The sequence below is a fragment of the Salmo trutta genome, chromosome 12 (genome assembly GCF_901001165.1).
Source record: "Salmo trutta chromosome 12, fSalTru1.1, whole genome shotgun sequence".
In the NCBI taxonomy this organism is placed as follows: domain Eukaryota; kingdom Metazoa; phylum Chordata; class Actinopteri; order Salmoniformes; family Salmonidae; genus Salmo; species Salmo trutta.
In genome coordinates, this window is record NC_042968.1 from 92,113,816 (window position 1) to 92,135,091 (window position 21,276).

At 39.6% G+C, this 21,276-nt stretch overlaps 1 protein-coding gene and 2 long non-coding RNA genes across 6 annotated transcripts in view; all 3 read right to left on the minus strand.

Annotated features, from left to right (window-relative positions):
- slc46a3 (solute carrier family 46 member 3) overlaps positions 1-21,141 on the minus strand; it is a 31,122-nt gene extending 9,981 nt beyond the window's left edge. The window contains exons 1-5 of one of the 2 annotated variants that reach the window (XM_029770370.1): positions 20,963-21,141; positions 20,314-20,328; positions 16,859-17,071; positions 5,864-6,740; positions 1,624-1,707 (exon numbers count right to left, since the gene is read on the minus strand). In XM_029770370.1, the coding sequence (XP_029626230.1) occupies positions 1,624-1,707; positions 5,864-6,740; positions 16,859-17,041 (1,144 nt within the window). In that variant the 5' untranslated portion in view covers positions 17,042-17,071; positions 20,314-20,328; positions 20,963-21,141. The remainder of the gene's footprint in view (positions 1-1,623; positions 1,708-5,863; positions 6,741-16,858; positions 17,072-20,313; positions 20,329-20,962) is intronic. The other variant, XM_029770369.1, reaches the window with a different exon arrangement.
- On the minus strand, positions 14,326-15,638 carry LOC115204660 (uncharacterized). 3 transcript variants are annotated; one of them, XR_003880419.1, is made up of 3 exons: positions 15,405-15,638; positions 14,993-15,110; positions 14,326-14,932 (listed from the first exon to the last, which is right to left on the minus strand). It is a non-coding gene; the product is annotated as an uncharacterized LOC115204660 (long non-coding RNA). The 3 variants fall into 3 exon arrangements; XR_003880417.1 differs by having other exon boundaries at positions 14,326-15,110; XR_003880418.1 differs by having other exon boundaries at positions 14,326-15,110; positions 15,580-15,614.
- Positions 15,727-16,830, minus strand: LOC115204659 (uncharacterized). Its single transcript, XR_003880416.1, has 3 exons — positions 16,597-16,830; positions 16,185-16,302; positions 15,727-16,124 (listed from the first exon to the last, which is right to left on the minus strand). It is a non-coding gene; the product is annotated as an uncharacterized LOC115204659 (long non-coding RNA).
- Positions 21,142-21,276: the final 135 nt, after the last annotated feature.

The window sequence follows — 21,276 nt, forward strand, 5'->3', positions numbered from 1 at the left end:
CAGATAAGACTAGCATTCCTGCAACATTATTTTGTTGAAATTTAATTCGGTCTCTAAGCTAATTGATTGCATTGAAATTGACCATTTTACGAGGCCTGTCTCTCAGACGTCTACCTCCCTACCTGTAACATATTTTTTATTTATTTAGGCAAGTCAGTTAAGAACAAATTCTTATTTACAATGACGACCTACCAGGGAACAATGGGTTAACTGCCTTGTTCAGGGGCAGAACGACAGATTTTTACCTTGTCAGATCAGGGATTCGATCCAGCAACCTTTCGGTTACTGGCCCAACGCTCTAACCACTAGGCTACCTGCCGCCCCATAAGGTATATAAGATATATTCTCTCAATATACAATAATAAATAATAATAATAAATAATAATAATAATAAATAATATACCTTCTCTCAATATACAGAACTGCTTATTATCTAAAGCTGAGGAAGACCATCGCCCTACAACTGTTAGATCCCTACATTGGTAAATCGTTTTTTGTTGTTGTTTATTTTGTTTTTAAAAAGAGACTTTGAGATTAAAAATCACAATATAAAATACATTGAGGATTATTATTATTATGTGTCCGTGTGGGAGAGAGAGGAAGAGCCCTTTAGAAACATCTAATATTTAACTAAATAGCAAGACATTTCAGTCCTACTAGTGTCTGTGTTTTAATGGTCTCCACTCAAGTTCCCTGTAGCTAATCTGGGCGTATGGTCACCAGAGACGGCTTGAGTTGACAAATGAGTTAAAGACTGCAATTACATAGACAAGAAATGTGTTTTACTAGAGATAGCTTAGGAGTAGAACAAGCCCTCATTGTCTCTAAATCATCCTTGCAACTGAGAAACTAAGCCAGGGTGGGGGTTCAGACAACAACCCCGGGCAGATAACGACCGGATGAACCCAGAGTGGCTTATGATGCCCCTCTGCATGAGGAGGGTTGAACCAACCATGACAAAGCATTCTTAGTGTCAGATATCTGACTCTGCATTTGTGTAAAGGTTAGGTTACTTGGTCCAACACTCAAAGGTGGGGGTGGGGGGGTCAACCAGCCTCATTATTGCAATAACTAAATCAATATTAAATAAAGATGATTGTTTGAAGAAATGACAAAGTCTCTCTCAGTATGAATTTACACGACACCAGACAAGGGCCATGTGACCAGACAAGGGCCATGTGACCAGACAAGGGCCATGTGACCAGACAAGGGCCATGTGACCAGACAAGGGCCATGTGACCAGACAACAGGGCCATGTGACCAGACAACAGGGCCATGTGACCAGACAAGGGCCATGTGACCAGACAAGGGCCATGTGACCAGACAAGGGCCCTCCTCTCTGGTCTAACAACCTCTGTTAAACAAACCATTGCTCAGGAATGCTAGGATGGCTTACATGCGTCAAACTCATTTCAAAGAGGGCCGAGTGTCTGCAAGTTTTCACTCCACCCTTGTACTTAATTGATGAAATAAGTCACTAATTAGTAAGGAACTCCCCCTTATTTGGTTGTCTAGGTCTAATTGAAAGGAAATACCACAAACCCGCAGCCCTTTCGTGGAATGAGTTTGAACGCATTAGTTATTAAATCTGCTAGTTAAACTAAACATGTCCAAAACACTCACCCTGCTCATTCTTTGATACGATCTTTGACATCATGGATCTCAGCACGGGGAACGGCATGATAGCCAGCAGCATTGGAAGCCTCACTGAGGAGAACAAACAGACAATATAAACAAAGAGAGAGAGCCAGAGAGAGAGAGAGCCAGAGAGAGAGAGAGCCAGAGAGAGAGAGAGCCAGAGAGAGAGAGAGCCACACAGAGAGAGCCACACAGAGAGAGACTCAACAGAGAGAGACTCAACAGAGAGAGACTCAACAGAGAGAGACTCCACAGAGAGAGACTCCACAGACACCAACAGACCCCATAGAGCCCCAAGACAGAAACACAATTAGATCCAACCAAATCATGAGAAAACAAAAAGATAAATTATTTCCAATGTCTCAAGTAATTAACAAAATCTGAGCATGCTAGAATGCTATTTGGCCCTAAACAGAGAGACACAGTGGCAGAATACCTGACCACTGTGACTGACCCAAACTTAAGGAAATCTTTGACTATGTACAGACTCAGTGAGCATAGCCTTGCTATTGAGAAAGGCCGCCATAGGCAGACCTGGCTCTCAAGAGAAGACAGGATATGTGCACACTGCCCACAAAATTATGTGGAAACTGAGATGCACTTCCTAACCTCCTGCCAAATGTATGACAATATTAGAGACACATATTTCCCTCAGATTACACGGACCCCCAAATAATTTTAAAACAAATCCAATTTTGATAAACTCCCATATCTACTGGGTGAAATACCACAGTGTGACATCACAGCAGCAAGATTTGTGACCTGTTACCACAAGAAAAGGTCAACCAGTGAAGAACAAGCACCATTATAAATACAACCCATATTTATGTTGATTTTTTTCCCCTTTTGTACTTTAACTATTTGCACATAATATGACGTTTGTAATGTCTTTCTTCTTTTGGAACTTTTGTGAGTGTAATGTTTACTGTTATTTTTTTAAATTGTTTAATTCACTTTTTATATTGCTTTGGCAATGTAAACATGTTTCCCATACCAATAAAGCCCATTAAATTGAAATTCAATTGAGAGAGGGTTAACATCACATGATTGACTCGCTGGGTTCTCAGTCGACTGAACAGAGGTTATGTAAGTTTGTCTTTTTAGTTTCTTCCCTTTTGGAAAAGAGCCAAGATAAAGGCCTGAATATTATGGTTTGTTTTCTTTCTATCTGGTTTCACAGCCATAATCAAATAAAGCAGCATGATAAAGAAACGCAGCCAGGATCGTTCCACCTCAAAAAGCACCAGAAAGAGGATTTCAACACCCACCATGTCAGATTGTTCTGAAATCGTTTCTGTTGTTAGAAACAGATAATATTAACATTCCTGCAACATTATTTTGTTGAAATACAATTTGGTCTCTAAACTAATTTAATTTCATTGAAATTAACCATTTTAATTTAGAGGGTTCAGATAATGTTAAATAAATAAAGTACCTAACATGCGATTTGGACCTAACTTTCTTCTAACAAGGACTTAGATATGAGGAATCCAAAGGAATGGTTAAAACCACCCATGGACCCCCCCACACCCTACGCCGATCATACGCCAACAACGACTATACAGTATCAGTTCTCTTGTCTGACCATTAATATGGAGCTGCTGCTTAGAGTACTGTTTCTTCATATTATGTAATGCATTCTCAGTGAATTTGGTGAAGTTTTTTTTCCCCCTGTTCAGAGAAAATTAGTAATTGAAGTTGTTAGGTTTATGTCCCATCCAGAAGCAAAAGAAACACACAACTATTTAGGCGAGGTGCTGACTAGCGGAGTAGAACACTTTCTACCAATTTGTAAGTCGCTCTGGATAAGAGCGTCTGCTAAATGACGTAAATGTAAACACTTGAAAAATTAAAAGGAGAGCCGCATACTCTAGGAGCTCAGATGCAATAATTTAATAACCTAATAAACAACGTATAGACAGACAAGCTGTTTTCATCAGGGTCTGATGGCCCATCCAGCCAGGTCTCATAGACTAGACGTAACATAGTAAAAGTAAATCCGGGACACTGAAATTAGTATGATATGTTACGTTTGGTATGGTTACATAAGACAGGCAAAAAAACGCAAGGTGGTTGGTCGGGGTTAATGAGTGATATTGTAACGTAGACGTCTAGCAACCCAAAGGTTGTGTGTTCGAATCGCATCACGGACAACTTTAGCATTTTACCTAATTAGCAACCTTGCAACTACTTACCACTTTGTAGCTACTTTGCAACTATTAGCATGTTAGCTAACCCTTACCCTAACCTTTTAACCTAACTCCTAACCCTAACTTTAATCCCTAACCCTAAATGTTAGCCACCTAGCTAACTAACCACCTAGCTAACATTAACCACCTAGCTAAGATAGAATTGTAATATGAATTGTAATTCAGAACATATCATTCAAAATGGATGATGGACATCCACAAATTAATACATACCATACAAAACGTAACATATCATACTGATTGGAGTGTCCTGGATTTACGTTTACTATGTGACGTCTACCCTCGAGTCCAGGTTGTCCCATCCTACATCCTGATATTACCAGATTCTAACCAATAGATGGTGCTGCTCCTGCTATTAGGTGAAAAAAGAAGACGAAGTCTATCGACAAGGTATGTCAGCAACAACCCATGCTTTGGTTTTGTTGGCCACTGTTTCAAACGCTAACTTTTTAGCAACTGTGGGACAAATCCAATGCAAGTCAATGGTATCTATATTAGCATTTTCACACTTCATGATCAAATCTAATTTGGTTAATTTAGTGTAAATGTAATTTAGGTGAACTATCCCTTTAACATTGAGGTGGGGGTGGGAGAGATTCTCTTAATCACCTAATAGCAGGAACAGCACCATCTGGTGGTCAGAACCTTGTAATATCAGGATGTCGGACACAAATATAACAAATGTAATGACTAATTTCTCTGAACATGGGAGAAACCGCAGCACCACAGTACCAGTCAGAAACAGAGAACTGATACTGTTTACTCAGTCAGTGGGTGGCTGGGTGACCATTTCATTTTTATTCCTCATGTTTAACTTATTATTAGAAAAAAATGTGGGTCCAAATGGGATGTTAAGTACTATATTTATTGAATATTAGATGAATCCTATAAATGAAAAATTGCCAATTTGGGTGCAATAAATGATCATCAAATTATAATTTCAAGAAAATAATGTTGTATGAATGCTAATCTTAATCTATTTCTAAATACAGAAACAATTTCAGACCAATCGGAGATGGAGTCATGACATGAAACGACCTGCCAGTCATGTCACAGCAAAACTATATGGTTCCATTTATACTACCATATAAACCTTTACAGGTGCTGTTTATGGCCTTTTAGTAAACACCTCCATTTCCCCTTACTGCTTGCACTTATCCTTTCAGATCGACACCAGGTAACTAGAGGTAGGCCCCGAGGTAGGCCCAGAGGTGTTCCTAAACACCAGACTAGACTAACTGGGGCCCAGAGGTGTTCCTAAACACCAGACCAGACTAACTGGGGCCCAGAGGTGTTCCTGACCACCAGACCAGACTAACTGGGGCCCAGAGGTGTTCCTGACCACCAGACCAGACTAACTGGGGCCCAGAGGTGTTCCTAAACACCAGACCAGACTAACTGGGGCCCAGAGGTGTTCCTGACCACCAGACCAGACTAACTGGGGCCCAGAGGTGTTCCTAAACACCAGACCAGACTAACTGGGGCCCAGAGGTGTTCCTGACCACCAGACCAGACTAACTGGGGCCCAGAGGTGTTCCTGACCACCAGACCAGACTAACTGGGGCCCAGAGGTGTTCCTAAACACCAGACCAGACTAACTGGGGCCCAGAGGTGTTCCTAAACACCAGACCAGACTAACTGGGGCCCAGAGGTGTTCCTAAACACCAGACTAGACTAACTGGGGCCCAGAGGTGTTCCTAAACACCAGACCAGACTAACTGGGGCACAGAGGTGTTCCAGCTCAGGAATAACTCCAGGCCCAAGGCATAATTTAACCAACACTTGGCTCACATCAGGGTTGGGATCAATTCCATTTCAATTCAGTTAACTCAGGAAGTAAAACTGGAAATTCCAGTTCCTAATATTTCCATTCAACTGTATTGCATTGGCATTGACAAAAAAATTGGAATCGGAATTTCAGTTTACTTCCTGAATTGACTGAATTTAAATGGAATTGACCCCAACCCAGGCTCACATAGTCCATGTTACCATTGAAAATCCTCCTTATTCCTTACCCAGGAACATCATGAGCGTGGTCTTGGCGAAGGCCACCAGGGTCATACCCGCCATGACACTCAGTATCCCCATGAGAATGATGACGAGGTCGGGCACGCCGCAGCGAGAGAACACCGTCACGCCCACGAAGCTGGTCAGGAACACCGTGGTGGACAGCGCCGAGCCGTAGCCAATCAGGATCTCGGTCCAGCACAGCGGCTGGTTGAGCTCGTACAGCGTGATCATGGAGAGCCCGCCCATGTTGGCGAAGGAGAAGGAGGAGAAGAGGAGCAAGAGGAGAACCAGGAGGATATTGCGCCTCCTGCTGGCTCCTGCAAACAGCTGGTAGACCCCGCAGGCCAGCTGACGCATGGCGGTGCGGCGCGGGGATCCGTCCAGGGGGTCATCTGGAGGTCGTTGGAGCGTCTCCTCCAGGATGAAGACGGCGTAGAGCAGGTTGAAACACTGGAACAGAGCAGAGGTGAAGAAGGGCCAGTTGAAGCCTGCTGCTTGGAGGAAGTATCCCGTAGAGAGAGAGGCCACTCCAGACAGCAGGCCGATCACCATGTCCACCCCGGCCATACGCAGGGTCTTCTGCTGCCCGTCCTCACACAGGTCAGCGATGTACGAAAAACAACCACCCAGGAACGTCCCCGAGCCCCCGAACAGGGCGCTGATGAAGGTGGAGACGATGAGGAGGTAGAGGTCAAGCTCGAAGAAGGAGACGGCCAGGAAAGACAGGGCGTAGAAAAGAGAGCCAATCAGAGGCAGGATGATGGTGATCTTGCGTCCGCGCTGGTCGCTGTAGGCGACGAGGATGAGGGTGACTGCCAGGGAGGGGATCATGGAGAAGAGCTCGGTGTAGAGGGAGAAGAGAGACGCCGCCTTCTGGACCTCCTGGTGTAAACAACAACATAAAAAACATGAAGAAGAGCTCGGTGTAGAGGGAGAAGAGAGACACCACCTTTAACAAACAACATGAAAAAGAAAGAACAAGGTAGAGAGAGAGAGAGAGGTAGAGAGGTAGAGAGGTAGAGAGAGAGGGGTAGAGAGTTAGAGAGGTAGAGAGGTAGAGGCAGAGAGGTAGAGGCAGAGAGAGAGAGGCAGAGGCAGAGGTAGAGGTAGAGAGAGAGAGAGAGAGAGAGCGAGAGCGCTGTCTTCTGGACCTCCTGGATTAGACATACAAACTATATTAACATCAACAACATGGAGAAGAGCTCAGTATAGAGGGAGAAGATAAACTATATTAACATCAACATGGAGAAGAGCTCAGTATAGAGGGAGAAGATAAACTATATTAACATCAACATGGAGAAGAGCTCAGTATAGAGGGAGAAGATAATCTATATTAACAACAACATGGAGAAGAGCTCAGTATAGAGGGAGAAGATAAACTATATTAACATCAACATGGAGAAGAGCTCAGTATAGAGGGAGAAGATAAACTATATTAACAACAACATGGAGAAGAGCTCAGTATAGAGGGAGAAGATAAACTATATTAACATCAACATGGAGAAGAGCTCAGTATAGAGGGAGAAGATAAACTATATTAACATCAACAACATGGAGAAGAGCTCAGTATAGAGGGAGAAGATAAACTATATTAACATCAACATGGAGAAGAGCTCAGTATAGAGGGAGAAGATAAACTATATTAACATCAACATGGAGAAGAGCTCAGTATAGAGGGAGAAGATAAACTATATTAACATCAACATGGAGAAGAGCTCAGTATAGAGGGAGAAGATAAACTATATTAACATCAACATGGAGAAGAGCTCAGTATAGAGGGAGAAGATAAACTATATTAACAACAACATGGAGAAGAGCTCAGTATAGAGGGAGAAGATAAACTATATTAACATCAACATGGAGAAGAGCTCAGTATAGAGGGAGAAGATAAACTATATTAACATCAACATGGAGAAGAGCTCAGTATAGAGGGAGAAGATAAACTATATTAACATCAACATGGAGAAGAGCTCAGTATAGAGGGAGAAGATAAACTATATTAACATCAACATGGAGAAGAGCTCAGTATAGAGGGAGAAGATAAACTATATTAACATCAACATGGAGAAGAGCTCAGTATAGAGGGAGAAGATAAACTATATTAACAACAACATGGAGAAGAGCTCAGTATAGAGGGAGAAGATAAACTATATTAACATCAACATGGAGAAGAGCTCAGTATAGAGGGAGAAGATAAACTATATTAACAACAACATGGAGAAGAGCTCAGTATAGAGGGAGAAGATAAACTATATTAACATCAACATGGAGAAGAGCTCAGTATAGAGGGAGAAGATAAACTATATTAACATCAACAACATGGAGAAGAGCTCAGTATAGAGGGAGAAGATAAACTATATTAACATCAACATGGAGAAGAGCTCAGTATAGAGGGAGAAGATAAACTATATTAACATCAACATGGAGAAGAGCTCAGTATAGAGGGAGAAGATAAACTATATTAACATCAACAACAACATGAAGGTGAGGGAAGGGATCACGGAGCAGAGACTGGTGACTGAAGCAATATCGGGTTTTTTTTTTTAGCTGGAGTGCCGTGTGTTTACCCCAGATAATAAAAACACAAATCGGTTAAACACACAAGGTAATGGATAATAGCCATGGGGGAAAAACACACACTGACGGACCCGGAGAGAACCATGACAAATGACGGACTAAATTCCACAGAACACCAGACACTCTCCTTATCCACAGTGATTCACTTCTGATTTGATGCAATCGTGAAGAAAACAAAAGAGGAAGTATAGAACAGAAAAAAGGAGAAATGTGACAATGCTCTGCTCTGTTATAGGCCTGTAGACAGGTCTACAGGGAAATATAAGGTTATTTATGTCAATCAGGCTTCAAGCAGAAAGAAACTTAACTCTTGTCTCAACCACAACAGGTGTAGATGTGGTTCTTGCCTTTTCAAACCCAAAACAAGAAGGCTTTTTCCTGATCAACAAGTCATTCAGACATCTTTTCTCTGTGTCTTTCAATGGCCACTGACTGCACTGTCTTTTCAGACTAGGCTATAACAGAATAGCATGAAGCCTCTGCTTAGCCAATCAACTGGAGAAACCCTGTCAGCGTCCCAAATACCTGCCAGCTGTATCTAATGAGACGTGACATCTCCTAGTTGGTTACAGTCTAACCATGTTAATAATTACAGTAGCCTGCTAGCTGGCTCTGACACTTATCGGATGAGGCACGGCTTGTAAACTATCGCAGAGATACAAAGGGAAACCCAGCCGTGAGCTGCCCAGTGACGCGAGCCTACCAGATGAGCTAAATGCCTTCTATGCTCGCTACGAGGCAAGCAACACTGAACCATGCATGAGAGCACCAGCTAGTCCGGACGACTGTGTGATCACGCTCTACGTAACCGATGTGAGTAAGAACTTTAAACAGGTTAAAGTTCACAAGGCCGCAGAGCCAGACGGATTACCAGGCAGTGTACTCCAAGCATGCGCTGACCTCTACTTGACCCTGTCTGTAATAACAACATGTTTAAAGCAGACCAACATAGTCCCTGTGCCCAAGAACGCCAAAGTAACCTGTCTAAATGACTATCACCCTGTAGCACTCACATCTGTAGCCATGAAATGCTTTGAAAGGCTGGTCATGGCTCACATCAACATCATTCCAGACATCCCACTCCAATTCACCAACACAGTCATGAAGAGGGCATGACAATGTCTCTTTCACCCTCAGGAGGCTGAAAAGATTTGGCATGGGCTTGCAGATCCTCAAAAAGTTCTACAGCTGCACCATTGAGAGCATCTTGACTAGCTGCATCACCGCTTGGTATGGACACTGCTTGGCATCCGACCACAGACGCTACAGAGGGTAGTGCGTACGGCCCAGTACATCACTGGGGCCGAGCTCCCTGCCATCCAGGACCTCTATACCATGTGGTGTCAGAGGGAGGCCCTAAAAATTGTCAGAAAACTTCAGCCACCCAAGTGATAGACTGTTCTCTCTGCTAGCGCACGACAAGCGGTACCAGTGTACCAAGTCTGGAACCAACAGGACCCTGAACAGCTTCTACCCCCAAACCATAAGACTGATGAATAGTTAACCAAATAGCTACCTGGACTGTCTGCATTGACCCTTTTTACAAAAAAAATATATATATATATATATATATATATATATATATATATATATATATATATAGCTACTGTTCATTATATATCCTGTTGCCTGGTCACTTTATTACTACCTATACTGTATGTACATATCTACCTCAACTACCTCGTACCCCTGCACATCGACAATGGTACTGGTACTCCTCGTATATAGCCAAGTTATTACCTGATACTTCCTGTATATAGTTATCATTGACTCAGTACTGGTAACCCGTGTATATAGCCAAGTCATTACCTTGTACTTCCTGTATATAGTTATCATTGACTCAGTACTGGTACCCCGTGTATATAGCCAAGTCATTACCTTGTACTTCCTGTATATAGTTATCATTGACTCAGTACTGGTACCCCGTGTATATAGCCAAGTCATCGCTACTCATTGTGTATTTATAATTATTTGTAATGTTACTTTTCTATTATTTCTCTATTTTCTTTCTCTCTGTGTTGTTAGGAAGGGCCTGTAAAGAAGCATTTCACTGTTGTCCTACACCTGTTGCTTACGAAGTATGTGATGAATAAACTGTGATTTGATATAAGCCTAAATAGCCTGCTTCATTAACTAATGTATAGGATACAGCCTAGTGTATCACAAGCCTCCATTTACGAGCTCAATTATAATAAAATGTACCAGCCTAGAGGTTAGTACTACTATAAATGTATTATTTATTTAACTAGGTTAGTACTACTATAAATGTATTATTTATTTAACTAGGTTAGTACTACTATAAATGTATTATTTATTTAACTAGGTTAGTACTACTATATATTTCTAATTTACTTAACTAGGTTAGTACTACTATTTATTTATTATTTATTTAACTAGGTTAGTACTACTATATATTGATTCTTTATTTAACTAGGTTAGTACTACTATAAATGTCTTGTTTATTTAACTAGGTTAGTACTACTATTTATTTATTATTTATTTAACTAGGTTATTACTACTATTTATTTAACTAGGTTAGTACTACTATATATTTATTATTTATTTAACTAGGTTAGAACTACTATATATTTATTATTTATTTAACTAGGTTATTACTACTATTTATTTAACTAGGTTATTACTACTATTTATTTAACTAGGTTAGTACTACTATATATTTATTATTTATTTAACTAGGTTATTACTACTATTTACTTAACTAGGTTAGTACTACTATTTATTTATTATTTATTTAACTAGGTTAGTACTACTATATATTGATTCTTTATTTAACTAGGTTAGTACTACTATAAATGTCTTGTTTATTTAACTAGGTTAGTACTACTATATATTTCTTATTTATTTAACTAGGTTATTACTACTATTTATTTAACTAGGTTAGTACTACTATATATTTATTATTTATTTAACTAGGTTAGTACTACTATTTATTTATTATTTATTTAACTAGGTTAGTACTACTATATATTTATTATTTATTTAACTAGGTTAGTACTACTATTTATTTATTATTTATTTAACTAGGTTAGTACTACTATATATTTATTTAACTAGGTTAGTACTACTATATATTTATTATTTATTTAACTAGGTTAGTACTACTATTTATTTATTATTTATTTAACTAGGTTAGTACTACTATATATTTATTTAACTAGGTTAGAACTACTATATATTTATTATTTATTTAACTAGGTTAGTACTACTATATATTTATTATTTATTTAACTAGGTTAGTACTACTATATATTTATTTAACTAGGTTAGAACTACTATATATTTATTATTTATTTAACTAGGTTAGTACTACTATTTATTTATTATTTATTTAACTAGGTTAGTACTACTATATATTTATTTAACTAGGTTAGTACTACTATATATTTATTATTTATTTAACTAGGTTAGTACTACTATTTATTTATTATTTATTTAACTAGGTTAGTACTACTATATATTTATTTAACTAGGTTAGAACTACTATATATTTATTATTTATTTAACTAGGTTAGTACTACTATATATTTATTATTTATTTAACTAGGTTAGTACTACTATATATTTATTTAACTAGGTTAGAACTACTATATATTTATTATTTATTTAACTAGGTTAGTACTACTATATATGTATTTAACTAGGTTAGTACTACTATATATTTATTCTTTATTTAACTAGGTTAGTACTACTATTTATTTATTATTTATTTAACTAGGTTAGTACTACTATATATTTATTATTTATTTAACTAGGTTAGTACTACTATATATTTATTATTTATTTAACTAGGTTAGTACTACTATATATTTCTTATTTATTTAACTAGGTTAGTACTACTATATATTTATTATGTATTTAACTAGGTTAGTACTACTATATATTTATTATTTATTTAACTAGGTTAGAACTACTATAATATAGGGGGTAAGAAAAATAATCGATTTTGATTTTTATATTTTAGTATCGTCTTTTCAGTATTAAAATCAAAATTCCTGTTATTTTTCAAACGATTTCTCCGAAAAACAAGCGTATCTGTCACGGCTGTCTAGGACCAGTGGAGATGTGGAATCAGGAGCAGGAGACAGAGGCCCGGAGCAACAGAGTTTTAATAATAAATGCCAACACAATAGCCGTAGGGCACCGGGCGCGTGACAAAGTCCGCCAGGGAAAAACACATTCCCAAAATGTAAACACTCCGGCAAAGCGCACGGGGCGCAGCCCGGCAATACAATAGACAATTTCCAGCAAAAAAAAAACAGCTATACTCGCAACTGTCTAGAGTAGACAATAAAGAATCCCGCACGAGAACCCCAACTGAAAATACACACTAAATAACCCCCCACTAATTACAGACACAAAACAGGTGCGGGATAGACAGACAAAACCAAAAGACACAGAAACAACGATCGTGGCAGCTAATAGGCCGGCGACGACGACCGCCGCCCGACCGAGGAGGGGCGCCACCTTCGTTAGATACTGTGACAGTATCTCTGTGAAATGTCAACAGTGAAGACCTTAACACACGCTCGTTATTTTCAAAGCCTTTCTTTTTATTTTTTTATTACATTTAATTCAATTTGTTTCATGTAAAATTCTGCGACACGAAAGAAAGCAACTTTGCAGAATACCACCACAACGTGTAAAATCCTCACAAATCGCTGCCAGAAGCGGCGTCGCTGTGGCAACAGAGATCGCTGCTTTATTATCGGCTGTATTAGGTCAAGAAATCTGACTTCAGATATCATGTTAATGAAACGTCAGAGAAAGACCCCACTGAACGATTCGGAACATACAGAATCATATTTGTCTTGGTAAAAAAAAAAAAAGTATTTTATAACATAAGGATGTGAAATTTCCCCACCTTATACGCTACGTGGACAAAAAAAACAGAGCAAACAGTAATTTCCATAGACACAACATTGGCAGTAGAAGAGATCAGTGACTTTCAACGTGGCACCGTCTTAGGATCATGAAATGGGTTTCCATGGCCGAGCAGCCGCACAAGCCTAAGATCACCATGCGCAATGCCAAGGGTCGGCTGGAGTGGTGTAAAGCTCGCCGCCATTGGACTCTGCAGCAGTGGAAACGCGTTCTCTGGAGTGATGAATCACGCTTCACCATCTGGCAGTCCGACAGACTAATCTGGGTTTGGCGGATGCCACGAGAACGCTACCTGCCCCCAATGCATAGTGCCAACTGTAAAGTTTGGTGGAGGAGGAATAATGGTCTGGGGCTGTTTTTCATGGTTCAGGCCCCTTAGTTCCAGTGAAGGGGAATCTTAACGCTACAACATACAATGACATTCTAGATGATTCTGTGCTTCCAACGTTGTGCCAACAGTTTGCGGAAGGCCCTTTCCTATTTCAATGCCCCCGTACACAAATCGAGGTCCCATACAGAAATGGTTTGTCGAGATGGAAGAACTTGACTGGCCTGCACAGAGCCCTGACCTCAACCCCATCGAACACCTTTGGGATGAATTGGAACACCGACTGCGAGCCAGGCCTAATCGCCCAACATCAGTGCCCGACCTCACTAATGTTCTTGTGGCTGAATGGAAGCAAGTCCCCGCAGCAATGTTCCAACATCTAGTGGAAAGCCTTCCCAGAAGAGTGGAGGCTGTTAAAGCAGCAAAGGGGGGGACCAACTCCATATTAATACCCATGATTGTGGAATGACATGTTGGACGAGCAGATGTCCACATACTTATGTTTCTAAAATCCCCTAAGGGAAAAAACAAATGGTGGAAAAACTATTGGAACCATTTCCCTGTTTGACCGCTAGGTTTTATGGGTATTATGACAACTCCACTGCGGGGCTCTATATACATAAATGATTAATAAGAGGATCGAGTTTGTCTAGTAATTTGTTTGAATCTTCTCAAGGGCTGTCAGGCTGCGCTTTCCCAAGACAGTTGAAACAGCACGAGTCACTTTTAAGAAGCAAGCAAGAAGAGAGGAAATGCTGACAGCATGGCTTCTTCTGAAAAAAAACATCATACCTCCACACTCCCAGCTTGCTGACAGAACAGGCTGCAGAAGCAAACTATGGGAATACTTAGATTACAAAGCAGATGAGGGTCTACTCACTGAAACAACTAAGCAAAAGGTTTTACAAAGCAGTGCAGGGAGGGAGGTTAACTTCCAAAATGACATGAACTATTTTACACATGACATTTGCAGTGCAACGTTGTCGTTATTCTACTAAATTATAATTTATTTTTGAGTAACAATGACATCAACATATATTATGCATGACATTCATGTGAGCATTATTATAATAATAATAATAATAATACAAATAAATAAATATTTCTACAGTAACTAACCTGTTGGTTGTTGTCAGAGACAGGGTAGGTGGTGTTGGTTGGGTTTCTACAGTAACTAACCTGTTGGTTGGGTTTCTACAGTAACTAACCTGTTGGTTGGGTTTCTACAGTAACTAACCTGTTGGTTTGGGTTTCTACAGTAACTAACCTGTTGGTTGTTGTCAGAGACAGGGTAGGTGGTGTTGGTTGGGTTTCTACAGTAACTAACCTGTTGGTTGGGTTTCTACAGTAACTAACCTGTTGGTTTGGGTTTCTACAGTAACTAACCTGTTGGTTGGGTTTCTACAGTAACTAACCTGTTGGTTTGGGTTTCTACAGTAACTAACCTGTTGGTTGTTGTCAGAGACAGGGTAGGTGGTGTTGGTTGGGTTTCTACAGTAACTAACCTGTTGGTTGGGGTTTCTACAGTAACTAACCTGTTGGTTGGGTTTCTACAGTAACTAACCTGTTGGTTGGGTTTCTACAGTAACTAACCTGTTGGTTGGGTTTCTACAGTAACTAACCTGTTGGTTGGGTTTCTACAGTAACTAACCTGTTGGTTTGGGTTTCTACAGTAACTAACCTGTTGGTTGGGTTTCTACAGTAACTAACCTGTTGGTTGGGTTTCTACAGTAACTAACCTGTTGGTTTGGGTTTCTACAGTAACTAACCTGTTGGTTGGGTTTCTACAGTAACTAACCTGTTGGTTGGGTTTCTACAGTAACTAACCTGTTGGTTGGGTTTCTACAGTAACGAACCTATTGGTTGGGTTTCTACAGTAACTAACCTGTTGGTTGGGTTTCTACAGTAACTAACCTGTTGGTTGGGTTTCTACAGTAACTAACCTGTTGGTTAGGTTTCTACAGTCACTAACCTGTTGGTTAGGTTTCTACAGTAACTAACCTCATGGTGGCTGCTTAGATTAACCTCATGGTGGAATACTTAGATTACAAAGCAGATGAGGGTCTACTCACTGAAACAACTAAGCAAAAGGTTTTACAAAGCAGTGCAGGGAGGGAGGTTAACTTCCAAAATGACATGAACTATTTTACACATGACATTTGCAGTGCAACGTTGTCGTTATTCTACTAAATTATAATTTATTTTTGAGTAACAATGACATCAACATATATTATGCATGACATTCATGTGAGCATTATTATAATAATAATAATAATAATACAAATAAATAAATATTTCTACAGTAACTAACCTGTTGGTTGTTGTCAGAGACAGGGTAGGTGGTGTTGGTTGGGTTTCTACAGTAACTAACCTGTTGGTTGGGTTTCTACAGTAACTAACCTGTTGGTTGGGTTTCTACAGTAACTAACCTGTTGGTTTGGGTTTCTACAGTAACTAACCTGTTGGTTGTTGTCAGAGACAGGGTAGGTGGTGTTGGTTGGGTTTCTACAGTAACTAACCTGTTGGTTGGGTTTCTACAGTAACTAACCTGTTGGTTTGGGTTTCTACAGTAACTAACCTGTTGGTTGGGTTTCTACAGTAACTAACCTGTTGGTTTGGGTTTCTACAGTAACTAACCTGTTGGTTGTTGTCAGAGACAGGGTAGGTGGTGTTGGTTGGGTTTCTACAGTAACTAACCTGTTGGTTGGGGTTTCTACAGTAACTAACCTGTTGGTTGGGTTTCTACAGTAACTAACCTGTTGGTTGGGTTTCTACAGTAACTAACCTGTTGGTTGGGTTTCTACAGTAACTAACCTGTTGGTTGGGTTTCTACAGTAACTAACCTGTTGGTTTGGGTTTCTACAGTAACTAACCTGTTGGTTGGGTTTCTACAGTAACTAACCTGTTGGTTGGGTTTCTACAGTAACTAACCTGTTGGTTTGGGTTTCTACAGTAACTAACCTGTTGGTTGGGTTTCTACAGTAACTAACCTGTTGGTTGGGTTTCTACAGTAACTAACCTGTTGGTTGGGTTTCTACAGTAACGAACCTATTGGTTGGGTTTCTACAGTAACTAACCTGTTGGTTGGGTTTCTACAGTAACTAACCTGTTGGTTGGGTTTCTACAGTAACTAACCTGTTGGTTAGGTTTCTACAGTCACTAACCTGTTGGTTAGGTTTCTACAGTAACTAACCTCATGGTGGCTGCTGGTGTTGGAAGGATCGCAGCGTGAGGTGTTGTCAGAGACAGGGTAGGTGGTGTTGGTCAGCTCCTGCCATAGTCTCCTGTACACATACTGTTGTATCAAGGGGTAGACCAGGAAACTGGCAAAAGAATAGAAGGCTACCAGTGGCTCTACCAGGTATAACCCCTTCATTCTTCTCAGGGGGAGTGGACAAACAGACCCCTGGAAGACAAGGTTAGGAGAGTTCAGTGTACAGACAGAATGACAGACCCACCCCTGGGAGACAAGGTTAGGAGATTAATACCAACCTGGTAACAGAATAGATCCTAGACATTAAGAAGAGAAGGCAGGGTAAATGTATTGTTTTTATTTAACATTTATTTAACTAGGCAAGTCAGTTAAGAACAAATTCTTATTTTACAATGACGGCCTACACCGGACAACGCTGGGCCAATTGTGCGCCGCCCTATGGGACTCCCAATCACGGTCGAATGTGATGCAGCCTGGATTCGAACCATGGACTGCAGTGACGCCTCTTACACGGAGATGCAGTGCCTTAGACAGCTGCGTCAATCGGGAGTTACTGGGTACGTTTACCCTACATATATATCCTGTTGCTTTCATTATTGTTACTTAAAAACAACAACATACACTGAGTGTACAAAACATTAAGGAGACACTAACTAATATTGAGTTGCACTTTTGCCTTCAGAACAGATTCAATTCGTCGGGGCATGGACTCTAAAATGAAAGTGTTCCACAGGGATTCTGGCCCCATGTTGACTCCAATGCTTCCCACAGTTGTGTCCAGTTGGCTGGATGTCCTTTGGGTGGTGGACTGTTCTTGATACACACGGGAAACTGTTGAGTGTGGAAAAAACCCAGCCACGTTGCAGTTCTTGACACAAACCTAGTGCGCCTGGCACCTACTACCATACACCGCTCAAAGGCACTTCAATCTTTTGTCTTGCCCATTCACCCTCAATGACATACATACACAATCCATGTCTCAATTGTCTCAAGGCTTAAAAATCCTTCTTTAACCTGTCTCCTCCCCTTCATCTACACTGACTGAAGAGGATTCAACAAGTGGCATCAATAAGGGATCATAGCTTTCACCTGGATTCACCTGGTCAGTTTATGTCATGGAAAGAGCAGGTGTTCTTAATGTTTTGTCCACTCAGTGTAAATACATACTCTAAGCCACCAGGTATAACCCGTTCACTCTCCTCAGGCGGGAGTGGACACACAGATACCTGGGAAACAAGGTATTGAATTTATGTTATTTATTTGGGTAATACAACAAGATGTAGACCTACATTGGATCACCAGAGGAGAGCAACTGAAAATATTTTTAAAAAAAGGTCCAATGCAGTCGGTTTGTTATCTCAATATCAAATTATTTCTGGGTAAGTACCTTACTTACCTTATTAAGTACCTTTCAATTAAAATTGTCCAAAAATACATTTGAAAATTGCAAGCGCAATTTCTCAAGAATTTTGCTAGGTCTGTCAGAGGGGTCTGACTGGGGAGGGGAAACCCTGAATAACTAGCTGTTATTGGCAGAGAGGTTTGGAACTCTTTCTTATTGGTCTATTAACTAATTTACCGCTTGGTGATGTCATCAAGCAAGCCAAAACTCCATCCCACTAAAACATGCTGAATAATAATATAATACTACTTTTAGTAAAAAAAAATGTTTATCTTTAATTTACAATCTGTAGAAACTATGAGAATTGAAAAGTTCAAAACTTTCGTGAAACATAACAGTTGAAAAATATATGGAAAAAATAAAATGGATTTAAGAGATAGATGAGAGGGGTTGAGTGGAGCTGAAAGGCGGGATTAAAAACAACAAGATCATTCTTGTAAAATATACTGTGTCTATAAAATGTAGAAAGGTTCAGAACTTTTGTGAAATAGCACAGTTAAAAATATATGGCAAAGTAGAAATCAAACTGGATGGGATTCAGAGATAGATGGGAGGGTTTGATGGTAGCTGAAGGATGGGAGTAAAAACAAATAAAATATAACTATTATAAATAGATTTTGTCCGTAAAAAGTATTTAGTATGTATAAGTTGGAAGTAGAAGTGTCGTTGTCCATTAGTTTACTCCAATTAGGGGAGGGGTGGTAGGGTTGGGGGCAATAATAAAGGAAAATATGATATATTGTCTAGAAGGCCAGCATCCCGGAGTCGCCTCTTCACTGTTGACATTGAGACTGGTGTTTCGCGAGTACTATTTAATGAAGCTGCCAGTTGAGGACTTGTCAGGCGTCTGTTTCTCGATCAGTTGTGCACCGGGGCCTCCCACTCCTCTTTCTAATCTGGTTAGAGCCAGTTTGTGCTGTTTTGTGAAGGGAGTAGTACACAGAGTTGTACGAGATCTTCAGTTTCTTGGCAATTTCTTGCATGGAATAGCCTTCATTTCTCAGAACAAGAATAGACTGATGAGTTTCAGAAGAAAGTTCTTTGTTTCTGTCCATTTTAAGCCTGTAATCGAACCCACAAATGCTGATGCTCCAGATACTCAACTAGTCTAAAGAAGGCCAGTTTTATTGCTTCTTTAATCAGAACAACAGTTTTCAGCTGTGCTAACATAATTCCAAAAGGGTTTTCTAATGATCAATTAGCCTTTTAAAATTATAAACTTGGATTAGCTAACACAACGTGCCATTGGAACACAGGAGTGATGGTTGCTGATAATGGGCCTCTGTACGCCTATGTAGATATTCCATTAAAAATCTGCCGTTTCCAGTGTCAATAACATTTACTACATTAACAACGTCTACACTGTATTGCTGATCAATTTGATGTTATTTTAATGGACCATTTTTTGTTGCATTTCTTTCAAAAACAAGGACAATTCTAAGTGACCCCAAACCTTTGAACGGTGGTGTGTGTGTGTGTGTGTGTGTGTGTGTGTGTGTGTGTGTGTGTGTGTGTGTGTGTGTGTGTGTGTGTGTGTATATATATATATATATATATATATATATATATATAATGGGGGAGTGGAAATGATGCAGACAATTACATTGATGGAAGCTACAATATATCTGCAGTATTAAAGCTGATCTACCACCTTCATTAACAAACAAAACAAACAAACAAACATACCTACATACATAAACAGGCTGAAATGTCAGGCAGTCTTTTCAAACAGCTGTTACACTAAAAGGGCATTATCATTTTCACAATTTCACAGTATTATTCCAACCTCATAGTGTGGAAATATATATATAGAACACAGTGGGAATATATTTAAAACACAGGTAAAATCATGTTTTTGACTGTGGCCTTTAAAAATACTTTACTTTTTTTTAATGTATTGGGTTTTATACATGGGGCAACCTGGAGACAGATTCTAAAACAAGCGAGTCAGAAGAGCATGTATTTATTTTGATGTTTTAATTATTGTCTCTTCAAACAACAACAACATAGTTAATACACTCTTCTTACTCACTTGGCTAGATGTTCCCTATGAAGAAGAACCATGTAGTGGGACAGGAGAATGGAACAAACAAACAGACAGACAGACAGACAGACAGACAGACAGACAGACAGACAGACAGACAGACAAAGAATGTCAAGTCACACCAGCTGTGATATGTAGAAACCTACACTCCTCTTAAAGAAGTCATACCCAGCCTAATGAGGTTACGGCCTGCTATCGAGGAGGATTTATATGGGTAGACCCAGCCTGTATATACACTGTACATGCAATAAAGACAACGCCTGTGCCAATAAGTTCCCGAGCATACTGTACGCTACGGTCTTAATTAATACATTGGGATATGTTTAGAGATTGGAATATCAGCCAAAAATAAATTGAGCATTCTTGCCAACAAGTATAAAATAAAAACACTGACTTATTGTAAACATGTAAAAAAATAAATAAAAAAAACGACAACAACAAACAATTTGTCAACCAAATCTTCCCTGTCTGACATATAGCTAGTTCAGTTACATACAGATACAGCTTTAAATTACATGATGATAATGATGTGTCTGTATTATCTGACACACGGACAATACATTTCACTGACTGATCACGTTTATAGGACAAGGAAAATGCATAACATCAGTGTTGTAAAAGAGAAACAACGTCTCACCTTTTATTTCGTCATTTGGTGAAGAGTGATTATCTACAAACTCACAACAACAAAACAATACCAGTTCGCTCTTCCTGGCTGTTTAGACCATTCCTACTGACATCTGTACGGTGTTTATGGCGCTATACTTCCCGATCCACGGTCCTCACTAATTACCACAGCGACAAAGTCTTAACCATGACTAAACCCCGCCTATTTCTACAATTTCTCAATATTAAAATCAAACGTTAAGCCTAACGCTAACCTTAACCTCACTGATAACCTTATGCCTAACCCTAAACTTAAATTAAGACCAAAAAAATTACATTTTTGTT